The following is a 12,098-nucleotide window of genomic DNA, read 5'->3' on the forward strand; positions in this document are numbered from 1 at the left end:
ACTTATTAAAAAAAACCTATAAATATTAATTAGTAATTAAAAAAAAGCATAAAAAAAATTCATAACTTTTTGATTATTTATATGAAAATATAATTTTTTGTTGATTTAAATAGATTTTATTATTATTAAAAATCACCAAAGTAGAAAAATATGGCTTTAATTTGACATTAGCATTATAAAAATATTATAGAAATTTTTAGAAAAAAATTCAAAACTTTGACAAACTTGAATTTTTACCACCTTATTCAAATAGAGAATATATCCTTCAAATAAACATTATTAGATTTAAACTTAGGTTTTGCATCCAAATGTATTCAATCCAAGGAAATTATCATAACTATCACTGATCTATAAAAAAATATAAATACAAACCAAATAAGATTACAATTTATTCTTATTAACAATCAATAAGAACAAAAAAAAGACAAAAGTTTAATGACTATATTATTGTTTGTATCTAAAAAAAAATAGATTTTACAAGTAAGATTCAAACTACCAAACTATATATTCCACTTAACTTGCTATCCTACAATACTGTAAAATTTTCAGATCATTACAAATCACAATACGAACAAAATTTGCCCTGCATAAAGTTTTTGAAATTTTCACTTCTTACAACATGTGAATAGTAAATCTGAAATTGGCAGTTATCTTTGGTTGACCTTCATTGTGAACTAAGCTTTCATCTTTATACAACCACAACGTCAAAAAAACTAACCTTACAACGAAGAAAAGAGAGTACCCATCCTGCATTTCCATTGCCAGTAGAAACAGTGCAGTACAAATAATTGCTAATTACAATCTCATGCTCACCTGCTCCACCAATCATGCTGTCAAAGTACAAATATTAGAACCACTGCTGTATTCATCAAAATTTTAGCACTTATTCCCATCAACAAAAACAGAAAACGTGCAACTCTTATAACGTGTTTGTCACACATGGTTAGTTTACGGATGACTCTAAAAAATTGTTAAGTGTCCACCGCATCTCTCTTGATGGCGATGGAAATGTAACTTGGTCTCATACAAGACCAAATAGCACAGTACAGAGAACTACACAGTACTACTCAATAGAATATGTAGGAGAAACTGTAAGTCTGACTTTGGCTAATATGGAGATTCAACCTTCTATATTCCACCCTCATCAATCTTGAAGAACCCACCCTGGCCTGAGCACTAATCATGAACTCCAAGCATAAGAGTTTGGATATGCTTTATGATGAGGACAAAATAACGCAGAGCAAGACAAAAAAAGGTAAGAACATTGACAAACTACAGTCTCCAACTGCCTTACTTCTCCAGTTCACCTTGAGAAGTAAGCAGCTGCCAGGCTAGAGATTCATCAGTATTCATCACCCGCGAGATCCACATTGATTTGCAAAATAACCTTGCAAATAGTAGCCTATTCACACACACACACTCTGTGCCTCTCATTTAAAGCTTTCTGCAATTTGAATCGTATTCAGAAAGATTTGACTGAAAGGTTAACCACATAGCTTGGAGTATGCTGACACAGCCGAAAAAAATTTACCAATCAAACCTCATACTCGTCAGTTGAACTAACCCGATCAGCTAAAGAATCACGGTGAGACGAAGATTTCAAGTTTTGTGCATTTCGAAACATAATAGAACTTCAACATCGAAACCTGGACTCTTAATACATTACATCAACAGAAGAAGATATCAAAGAATGGAAAACAGAAAGTCAGCCTTCACACTAAATGTCAAACAATCAAATTCCTTGTAGAAGCTTCGTTCAAACGAGCGTTTTACACAACCGAGTTGCACTTACTATAATCCCAAAATGCTACCAGTCTCCAAATTCCAAACATAATCCCCCCATGTACACTCCACAGAAAAAGCCTCAAGATACTTTAAATTTCCTTGAATCCAATTCCATCATTTCCAGAAAAACCGAAAACTAATAGAGGTTCTAAAATGTGCGTTAACGAGACTAGGAAGCTTCCATTCCTAGAACCCAACACACGACAGCCTCAGAACAGGGGTAGAACACCAGAAATCACGACGAAAGCTAGCCTACGTAGCAGCATTCACAAACTGTTTCATCACCGAATCCGCAAAATCAAACTCACGACTACTCGAACTGCGACTCTTCAATGCATGAAACCACACGCCGAATGCGTTCAGGCTCGCATGCAACGGCGGAGCAGCCAGATCGAACTGCTAGAAATGCGCAAAGCTTCGGTACAGACGGCAAAACACGGTGCCGAAGCACGGCGAGGAATGAGGACGAAGAAGAAGAAGAAGACTCATCACCACCGGAGCGGGAAGAGGGTCTCTACCGAAGACCCAAATCCGCCACATGGATGAACAGAACTATGGATGAAAAAACGTTGAACTTGTTGCCACGTGGATGGTGATGTGGCAAGTGGTGCCACGGTGGACTGGCAGTGGATGACGGCGTCTCCTGTGGTACAGATGTACAATGAGTGTAAGTCTGCGGTTTGGATAATCTCTGGATAACGCTGATATTTTCTTAGATTCTTGGTGGCAATTGGGCATTGAAACGTGCAGTAGTAGTTATGTACTACGGCCAAGAAGAAGAAGAAGAAAGCAACGTAGTCGGGAACTTCAACTATTTCATGGAAAGAAAGAGTGGGTGGGCGGGTGTCTACCACGGTGAGATTCAGATATAAGTAAAGGTTATTGGCACTTTCATGTGGGGTGCTTGGATGGGTCGGCAACGATGGAGCCGTCATTTAGAAGCTTCTTTACTGTCATACTTGGTGAGATACTTGGCAATATCTTACATGAAGGCTCGGTAGAAGTTGAAGGATAATGTTTCAGCGGAGAACCAAAGCACAACAGTCAGACAAGAACGTGGCATCATGTAACTCCCCATGCACATACTGCAAAGTAGACATGACCTGATGGAATTTCGAGGTGAATAGTGGAAATTGAATTGATAGTGAGTTGAAAATGGAAAGATGAGGAGTAACTATAATAATGGAAATAATTTAGTCGTGGCTAATATGTAAATCCAAGAGGTAAAAGATAAGAGACTTAGCGGTATATCTGAATTCCAGAAACAAATTTTCATTTCGTCAAATTTGGAGGGACATAAGCCCTTGGAAGATATGGAAACCTCGAAAGCAGCCAAGCCGCGATTGTACGGATATGGCTAACCTGCAGACTGGAATTCAATGTGCCTCAGCCTTGAGCCTTTGATGGCAAGGTGCTGTGGATTGATTGCTACATTCAACGTTCCACTGACCGAATCCCTTGAAGGGACAAGCCACCACCAAGCTGCTGTCTCTCTGCGCACTGTTCTTTGTAGTTTACAACCTGGCATCTGAGTAGCATCTGGCAGAGAAATGAATTCGTAGCTATTTACATAAGAATTAATCTACAGAACCAGAGACGCCCTTCCTTTCCAGCATGAATTATACCCAACGCCAGCCAGGAAAAATTGCACCCGCCAGCACCGTATCTACATCTCCATCAACACAACTCAACTCTACTTCCGCATCAAAACAAAACTTCGGAAAACTGTTGTTCCTCCTCACACCACACCGATCGCATTGCCGCTTGAACTGATGCTACTTGTGCTAACATGGAAAGCAGAAGAACTCCTGGATGGTTGATCCAAAAGCTTCAGAGTGAGTTGAGACGGTTCTGGGGTAGGTAGTCCCAAATTCAACTGCGACATCTCCTTCGTCTCATTGACGCCAACATTCAAAGGTTCTGTTGATAACTTCGCTGTGGGCCTCAATACCTTCGAGTCCACAGAGTTTACAGGCCTGTTGTATCCTCGTGGCATCATTGAAAACATTGGGAAAGGATAAGAAATGCCCATTGCACCATTAGGTCCTGAGAAATTCACCGCAGATGTCTCTGGTATTTGCTCCGAAGCCCCTAACGAGACAGGTCCAATCGACATGATGGGTACAGCCATTGAGGTTGGGGGTAGCATATAGGGCCTAACATAACCATGTGGATTGTTAGCATCGTAGAATATCCCTGGGTACATCGAGTTTGGTCCTAAGCTAAGCTGATGCATAGGAGCTGCCATGTCAGAAGCAGACTTGGTTGCTGGTTCTTCCAAAATTGGTGCAGGTCCCTGCAGAGTCCAAAGAGCCATTCTTGAGCATGCCTTGCAACTCAATCGAAATCAATCAAAAACTCGATCTAAGACAACGGTTTACTTCGTAGACCCAGCAATTAAACAGGAAAATGCTAATCCCGGAATTGATATACGATGAAAGCAAATGCCTAATCAACAAGTTCCACAATCTAAGTATAAAGATAACTTGAGAAAATGCGATGTACCGTTTCGGAGACGATATCAAAGAGACTCGATCGCCTCTTTCGCTTGTTCATATTGCTTTGTCTGATAAAATACTTCTGAGCATGACTAGCCACTTGAGTTGGTGTCCTGGTTTGGACAAAGTTCCTGGATATACCCCTCCAATCTCCTTTTCCAAGCTTCTGAAGGCCAAGTAAAAAAAGTCTATGTTCCTCCTCTGTCCATGGTACACCTGAAATGAACAAGGTCATACCTGTTACTCTAGCATCAAAAGAGAAGCAAAGACTAAGATGCAGAGCCCCAAATTTCCTGACTTCTTGCTACATACTAAAGACCCACTCGAATGCCACAAACCCTCTATTAAATTCCAGGGATGAAGACGTGAGGTGAACACGATCGCAATCTCACATAGTGGTCCAACATTTCAACATTTCTCCATATAGCATTGAAAACGACACCTTGATCGGGCAGAAACCCAACCTCTAAAGAGAAGTCAATAATGATGAATTGGAAAAATGAAACTACAAATCGGCTGCAAATTACAAAACTTCTGAAAGATCGAACTTCATACAAAAGGATCACACAACACGATTATGTTACTTCATGGGTATACCAACATGTGAACTGGATCCAATTATAATTAATAATAAAGATTACCAAACTCCCCTCCAACACACACGCACACATACACACACACACTCACACAACAGGAAAGATGCACCAACCTTTCTTCCTTTCTCTGGTGTTGTTCGATGTCTGAACGAGACCGTCGGAGACGTAGCCATCGCCACCGGCTCCAGACTCGGAATGACTGGGTGGAGAAGGAGGGTTGTTGGGGCCGATGTAGTGGCTTAGGTTACCCATACTGACACTCTTCCTCATAACCCCATCTGTGAGCCTAACACCAAACAGTCTCACCCCTCGATCAGGGCATGTCCTTGAATTATGACCGTTATGACCACAGTGGGAGCACCCGCGAGCCATCTCAGTCTCTAGGGCGGCCAGCTTGCTAATAGAAATCGCTCGCTTCCTATGCGTCACGGATCACAGGCCCGACGTAACACTGAAATGTTTTGACACACAGAAAGGAAGGGAAGTTGAGAAATCAACCAGATTTTTATAGAATACAGGAGGAGTGGAAATCGTAGTAGAAAAAAGAAACACTCCAAGAGAATACCCCGCAGACCCTAGACTAAATGCCCAAACCTTTTACTTAAAGAGAGAGCCGATCAGGGATCGGTGCAGCTCCAGAATAGAAAGTAAAAGGCTAGAAAACGTGATAAACTTAGAAGGGAGGAATAGAAAAGGTAAACCCAAACAAGCACGCTGTCAAGTGCTAATCCCAAAGCCTACAGCCACACGGCTTCTCACGACCCCCACGAACCTTCTTTGCGAGCCGGAAAAACTGTCCGACAAGATGAAAAGAGAGAAAACAGACCACGCTACCCCCGAAAGAAGATACCGTTTCAATCTCACTACACTGCAGAAGATCCTAGTGCCCTCCGAGGCTTGCTCAGACCACCGATCACCGAAGCGATCGTACGATCCCGCAATTCCTAACGAGCACGACTGCCGGACAAACGCAAGGCTTCCAGCAGCAATAACCAGGCAGGGATGTAAACCAAACTGAGCAATCCGACGGCTTCTTGTCAAGCGCGAAGAAGACCACAACGAGCGAACAACAACGCCGATTCTATCACTCTCTTCCTGGCCACCTCCCACACTCCAAGGCGCTTCCACCGAGACAAAAGAAAATTTCCCTTTAAAAAACAAACACTCACTCCCACACCCGGTTGAGCGCGCATGAAAATCCGACACTCTCTCACCCCGCACCACACCTCACAAAAACCTCTAAAAACACCAACACAACAGGGCGAAAACGAAAAAACAAAAAAACAAAAAGCTGTGTACCGAACTGGAAAGAAATGAAAAGCACCGAAACCTAGCGAGAAACGAGCTGCGAAGGCGGCGATCGGCGACTTACAGGCAGGAGAGTGGACAGCGGCAATGGTCTCAACTACAGTGCGCGTGCAACCAACACGGAGGACGGAGAGGGGCTGGATGACCGAGGGCCGAGTTCCAGTATTGGAGGTGGAGGTTGTTGCTGTTGTTGATGATGTTCCTTGAATGTTGCTGTCGCGGCTGCTGCTGGCCTGGCTGATGGTTGCTGCGTTGCTGCTACTGCTAGTACTGCTGCGACTGATGCTAATGCTACTACTGCAGGTAAGGAGAGCAAAAAGGTTTTAGAGGGATCTGCGGGAAAGCTGCCTGGAAGAGGTTGACGGGCTCTTTCCCCCTTCTACCTCCTCCTCCGCTGGCTATGGCGGAGAACGAAGGCCTGCGACGGATGAGCAACGAATGAACAAGAGTCGGGGTTGCGAAAACACGCGGTGTGTCATCCGGCACGAGCGGTGTGGGTTTCATCGGAGGCCTTCGTTCTCATCCTCTTTCCCACGTGGGAGGTCGCGACATGGAAGTGTTTGCTCGCATTCAGGAGCGGCTATCTATAGTACCGGCACTACCTGCTATTCTTAGCCTCCCTCTCTCTATCTCTCTCTCTCTCTCTCTCTCTGTTTTTCAGTTGTTTTCTTTGTTTTCTCTCAACCGCCGCGGTGCAACCTCCTCCCTGCCCCTGCCCTTCGCTGCTCTCTGCCCCTTGACCCACTTCAATGGAAACCCATCTCTGCTCATTACTGTGTCTGCTCGCTGCTCTCTTTTTCTTACCTCCCTCGTGATCGCTTCCTGGTTCCCCGCTTCATTCTTACTGCCTCTTTTTTCTACCTCTGGTTTTGTGCTTTTATCTACTGCTGGTTTCTGGGAGTGCTGTGGTTTGGCTGAACCCCTTTGTTGAGAGATGTGGTGTGTGGGTAGTGTTGGGTTGTGGTTGGGCTCCTTGTTTGATTTTGGCTTCTCGGATGCATCACATGGGGATTCGCGTTTTTAAGGATAGTGGAAACTGTTTCCTTCAGAATTACAATGATAATGTTAATAATAATACGTTTATCCCTTTCGTGTGATGCTCAACGACTTGCATGAGCGGAATCGGCGCTGAAATTTGAGGGTTTAGGATTATTCGAAGAACAATAAATTTATTTTATTCAAACAAAACAAAATGAAATAAAATAAAAGAATGAGCACCTGAGCGATAAAACATGTTGCTCCGACACCCCATGTATGTTTCATGGATCGAAAAAAATTAATAAATAAGATCAATTACTACGCCTATCTGGGTGTAGAGTGGTGAACTCGGATTTTTTTTTTTTTTTTTTTTTTTTTTTTTTTTTGTTATCATTTGTATATCCACAAGGTTACATGTCGTTTCAACTGACTAACAGTGAGGATTGCCATGAAGGCTGTACAAATACTCCATTTACACACTTCGTGCAGCTGGACAACGCGAATGTCTGAAACATCTATATGATTGAACCGCTAAATGAGTTCAGTGTACAGTACGTCTTTTAAAATAATGATAACGTTTTTATGTTTGTTTCCAATTATCCCCAGCTTCCAATTTACTGCAACACAATCCTCAAGATTCCTTGACCCAACTCCCTGAACCTGAACTTAGAAAGCCAGCCGCACTCTTATCTTCTGCCATCTCAAGATGTATTCGGAAAGTGAACGGAAATTTAAAAATAAGCATAGGGACGTAAGACTACCAGATGAATAGTTTGAAAATGGGCTGCACAACCAACCCACTCGACCCGCTTTATGCACAACCATTTTGACTTACTGACCATTTTGAGTACGTCTTTTCATCACATAAACCCAGTACTCAAACTCTTTTTAATTTATTCATTTTCTGGTACCATTTTTAGGAGTAATATCACTGCGGTCTCAATACAGAGTAGGTGTATATACACTCGATCTTACACTAAATACTTCCATGCAGCAGTCTGGTGCCCATACATTCCATGTGAGCCATTTGTAAGGAATTTATATTCATATATATATATATATATATATGTATTTATTAGCAAGCATCGAGTCACTTATCCAGTGCAGTCAATCAATCAGTGGGGCTTGACTCAGAGCTAACAATCAATTAAGGGGTGGTGGAATCATGGGCAAGGGATTCAACGTAGAGCTGCGAAAGACCTGAGAGGCCCAGCTTACGGATCTCGCCGTCAGCGAGCATGCGTTGAAAAAAGCGTGCAAGTAAAATAATGCTGCGAGGGGGAGTTAATTTGGCGGAGCAGAAGGGGCGAGAGAGCGACATGACTGGTAAGTTAGTTGCAGGACGGCGCCAAAGGGGAGAAAGAAGGGGATGGACGCAGAGCAATGGGGAATTGAATGCGACCTCGAACCGACAGAGCGCTGGGACGGTAGTTGGTGACGTCGAAGGAGGAAGAAGGGCGGAGGAAGCGCGGAGGAAGGAGCGGGGAGGTGCGCAGCAGGAACACGTCGAATGGAACAAGACCATGTTAGAGAGCGGCGATTGGGCGCATGACCACTGGGGGGGGGGGGGTTCCAATCGGCAGGGAGCTACACGCTACTGGGGACATTTTCCCTTCCTTCCATGCAGGATGGAGCTGCTGTGCGCAGGCCTCCTTCGCTGCTTTACGAATCGCGGGCCGGCGACGCAACATTGCGGGGAAACAGACCTGGCACTGAATCGGCGACCCACGCCCCTCCATCATGCTCACGTCACCCCCCCTCTTGTACTGACATCGACGCAAAGCAAATGGGATTCCAGGGGGAGAGCTCCTTTCAATCACTCTCGTCCATCCCATGATTCTCAATTATCCCTCCGTAATATGCTTCGTGGGCTATTTTTATTCCTGATCCACCTTCATCTGCTAGCCCCATTTCCCTTCAACTCCACGCTTCCTACAGTAGTCTCCTTCGCTTTTGCCGTGTGGGAGTTGTGAAATCATGTTGTTTTTTCACTGATGCCATGATTCCAAGTGGAGCGAAGAATAAGTGCGGTTTCCGAAAGTGCTGTTAAAGGAGGGCATTTGCGCTTGCAAAAGGCAGCGCAGTGAGCATGGAGTTCCTGTCATTAGAAGGAACAATGCAGATTGGATGGGTGGCGAAGGAGCCCAGCCGGTTGTGTCAGTGCATCTGTGAACATAGGGCCTGGGTTCGGCTCACGACATTACAATTATAGTTGGATCAGAGGTGGAGGCGGTATCAGCGAGAACCAGATTGGAACAAGTTGAGCTCTATATCGAAAGACAATGACCGATTTCGTGGCAACGGGCGCGAGGAAACGACAAATGACCAGGTGGGTCTGCAATCGATGAGGACGACGAGAATAGGAAGTGAATATTGGGAGCCCCCAAATTGGAGTGTGGCTTGGATGGGGGAAAATGAAACAATAATGTGTCGTGATTTGGGCTCGGCCGAATTGGCCGAGCAGCAAGCGACGGAAATAGGTGATCTCCTACCCCCAAGGGATATGCACGGAGGGGAGCAGTTTTGGGCCAATGAGCACTTGCGGACGGAGGGTAGAGAGTAATTCATGCACAACCGAAGGGGTGGGTGCAGGGCAGCGGAGCCTTGCTAAATGTGGCCTCCGCCGTGGGCATGTATGCTTAGCTGTGAATCAATCCGGATAGCTACTCTTGCAGAGATATTTCACACTGGTGCCCGAGGGTAACACATTCTCTTCGTCTTCCCCTGCCTCGTCTGCTTCTTTTTCTCTCTATATTCTATGATTCGGTGTGGAAAACACCTACTTCGGTTCCGGGATCATAATCCATTGTTCAATCCTGTTTAGATAAAACGGAGTAAACGTTCCCCCAGCCGCGTCCAGGATAACTGGAGCGCCTCCTGCGGTGGGCCATTGCAAAGGTTTCTTCTACTCCCACCGTCACTTCCCCACTACCCATCGCCTACTATAAACGTACTCCACCAGTGATTTTCTATCAATCCCCCCCCCCCTTATATACTCTTTCCTCGTTAACCGCTTCACAATATAACTAAATTAACAAAAATAAATTAATAAATAACACCTACTGAACAGCCGGAAACGACTCCACGCATTGAAACCACAATGAGAGAACTCATCACCGTCGACAAAATGTACATTACGCCATATATATATATATATACATATTGAGACAAAAAAGAAACACAGTTTGGTAGTTGAAGAATCTGTCGCGCACAGACGTAGAAGAGGAAGATCAGCGGCATCGGATAAGTTCTGTTTGCCATGCTGGTAGACAAAAGAAATATATATCTAATGAAGACGATGTGCGGAGCAGTGGAGTTGCATGCGAAGTCAAACAGACAAATGTACAAAACCCTAAATTAATATAATGGAGGTAGAAGCAGCAGGAGAGAAGAGCTCCAAGGCCATGTGAAGATGCGATGCGATACGATACGATGCGATGCGAACTGACACAGTGCTCTTCCGCGACTAGTCAAACCCTAATCCGTTTTGAGATGGAGCTATTGCCCTCTTCCTCATCCCCGCTGGCATCCCCGCTGGCGTTCCTACCTGGCATTCCTTCCCAGGAAGGGGTTCGAAGCTTCCTACGTAAATGTGCCTTCACGGTGATGGGGCAAGGTGTGGTCACGGGGTGGCCTTGGCACGGTCAGCCTTGGTGCGTTGATGTACTAGGGGCTGGATTAGTATTCTGTGAAGCTAACTCTTCACACACACACTAACCTGCAATGACAGTGGACGTAACTTGTGTGGATCTGCATTTTAGGGTTTTGGACTAGTCGACGAGGTTGACAATTGAGAGTTTGGTTAATTATTTGTCGTGAAAAGCAAACGACATGAACCACTTTGGAATGGTGTGAGTGGGTTGTGTTTGATTCTGGTGGGCTGCACAATGTGTTGTACAGATGGAACTCATGTGAAGGAATTCGAGCTCAGAACAATTGAAGCATCTCTATGCATTCACTACTATGGACTTGAGTTTTGTTTAAATGTGATGTAATGGTGTACAATGAATGCATGTTTTATATATATTTTAAAATAAGAATAAAAAGAGAAAGACACACACACACACAATTTGTATTTTTATGCTTATTTTTGTGAGATATCAAAATAATTGAATTTAGAGCTTGTTGCAAAAATTCAAGAATAAGTATATATATATATATATATATATGTGTGTGTGTGTATGTTTCACCTATTGTAATAATGTTAAAATTGTCACACACTTTGGGAAAATGTCTTAGTCCATTAGGATTGCATTTCAGAAGCTTATCTTAAAGTTGACAACATGTTTTTTTTTTTTTTTTTTTTTTGAAACCTCATACAATATAAAAACGACTCTGTAAATTTTTTGTGTATTTTCTCAATTTTGAAAAGATATATGTACTTGAAAACACCAAACTAAGTGTCCCTCTGGATTACAATCACATGTCTCAATTGTCATAGAATTTTTGTATATATTAAATTTACTAATTAAAAATAAAGAGAAGATCAAATAATTCATATCCTTTCAAGCACCGAGTAAAAATGTATGCAATTTATTTAACTTGGAATTTTAGGTAATTTTATTTTTCTAACATATTCATTTCAAAACAATTGAACTCTCTCTCCTGCAATGTAATACTATATGATTTGAAATTACTTGGCATGAATTTAGTTAAATTTTGTATCAATTAATTATATATACATAGAAATTGATATGTTGACCTAGGTATTTACAAAATTCACCACGTTCTAATTACCAATTACCTCTCTCCTCTTCCTTGTCCTAGTGTGGCTCATAGACTTCCTTCCCAACTTCCTAGTCCCACGACCATGAGAAGAGAGAGAAGAGGGAGGTAATAGACTTGCGCCACGACCATGAGAAGAGAGAGAAGAGGGAGGTAATAGACTTGCGCCAGGACAAAGAAGATGGGGAAAGGGATCTGGGATTGGTGC

At 43.2% G+C, this 12,098-nt stretch overlaps 2 protein-coding genes across 4 annotated transcripts; one reads left to right on the forward strand and one right to left on the reverse strand.

Moving 5' to 3' along the window:
• Positions 1-3,033: 3,033 nt before the first annotated feature.
• LOC112281498 (transcription factor KUA1) lies at positions 3,034-7,990 on the reverse strand. Its single transcript, XM_024518091.3, has 7 exons — positions 7,927-7,990; positions 7,580-7,680; positions 6,873-7,174; positions 6,252-6,484; positions 4,993-5,157; positions 4,291-4,499; positions 3,034-4,081 (listed from the first exon to the last, which is right to left on the reverse strand). Exons 1-7 carry the CDS (start codon positions 7,988-7,990, stop codon positions 3,524-3,526), a joined length of 1,632 nt encoding a protein of 543 aa, XP_024373859.2. The 3' UTR covers positions 3,034-3,523.
• On the forward strand, positions 6,641-11,252 carry LOC141045330 (uncharacterized). Of its 3 annotated transcripts, none has more exons than XM_073533580.2 (4): positions 6,641-8,012; positions 8,340-9,865; positions 9,990-10,063; positions 10,236-11,252. In XM_073533580.2, the coding sequence occupies exon 2, from the start codon at positions 8,434-8,436 to the stop codon at positions 9,136-9,138; it is 705 nt and encodes a 234-aa protein (XP_073389681.1). In that variant the 5' UTR covers positions 6,641-8,012; positions 8,340-8,433; the 3' UTR covers positions 9,139-9,865; positions 9,990-10,063; positions 10,236-11,252. The 3 variants fall into 3 exon arrangements, with proteins under 3 accessions (XP_073389681.1, XP_073389680.1, XP_073389682.1); XM_073533579.2 differs by having other exon boundaries at positions 6,642-8,012; positions 8,285-9,865; XM_073533581.2 differs by having other exon boundaries at positions 6,642-9,865; positions 10,380-11,252.
• Positions 11,253-12,098: the final 846 nt, after the last annotated feature.

The sequence above is a fragment of the Physcomitrium patens genome, chromosome 4 (genome assembly GCF_059467195.1).
Source record: "Physcomitrium patens ecotype Gransden chromosome 4, ASM5946719v1, whole genome shotgun sequence".
NCBI lineage: Eukaryota > Viridiplantae > Streptophyta > Bryopsida > Funariales > Funariaceae > Physcomitrium > Physcomitrium patens.

Excerpts from the sequence above, each read along its gene's own strand:
- LOC112281498 (XM_024518091.3), bottom strand. The coding sequence starts at position 7,990 with ATGGTTGTGCATAAAGCGGGTCGAGTGGGTTGGTTGTGCAGCCCATTT. Across the intron at positions 7,175-7,579 it reads TTAGTCAGTTGAAACGACAT|CCAAAATCAAACAAGGAGCC; the intron begins GTAACCTTGTGG and ends GCATCCGAGAAG. Across the intron at positions 6,485-6,872 it reads GAGGAGGTTGCACCGCGGCG|TAGTAGCATTAGCATCAGTC; the intron begins GTTGAGAGAAAA and ends CCTTACCTGCAG.
- LOC141045330 (XM_073533580.2), top strand. The coding sequence starts at position 8,434 with ATGCTGCGAGGGGGAGTTAATTTGGCGGAGCAGAAGGGGCGAGAGAGC.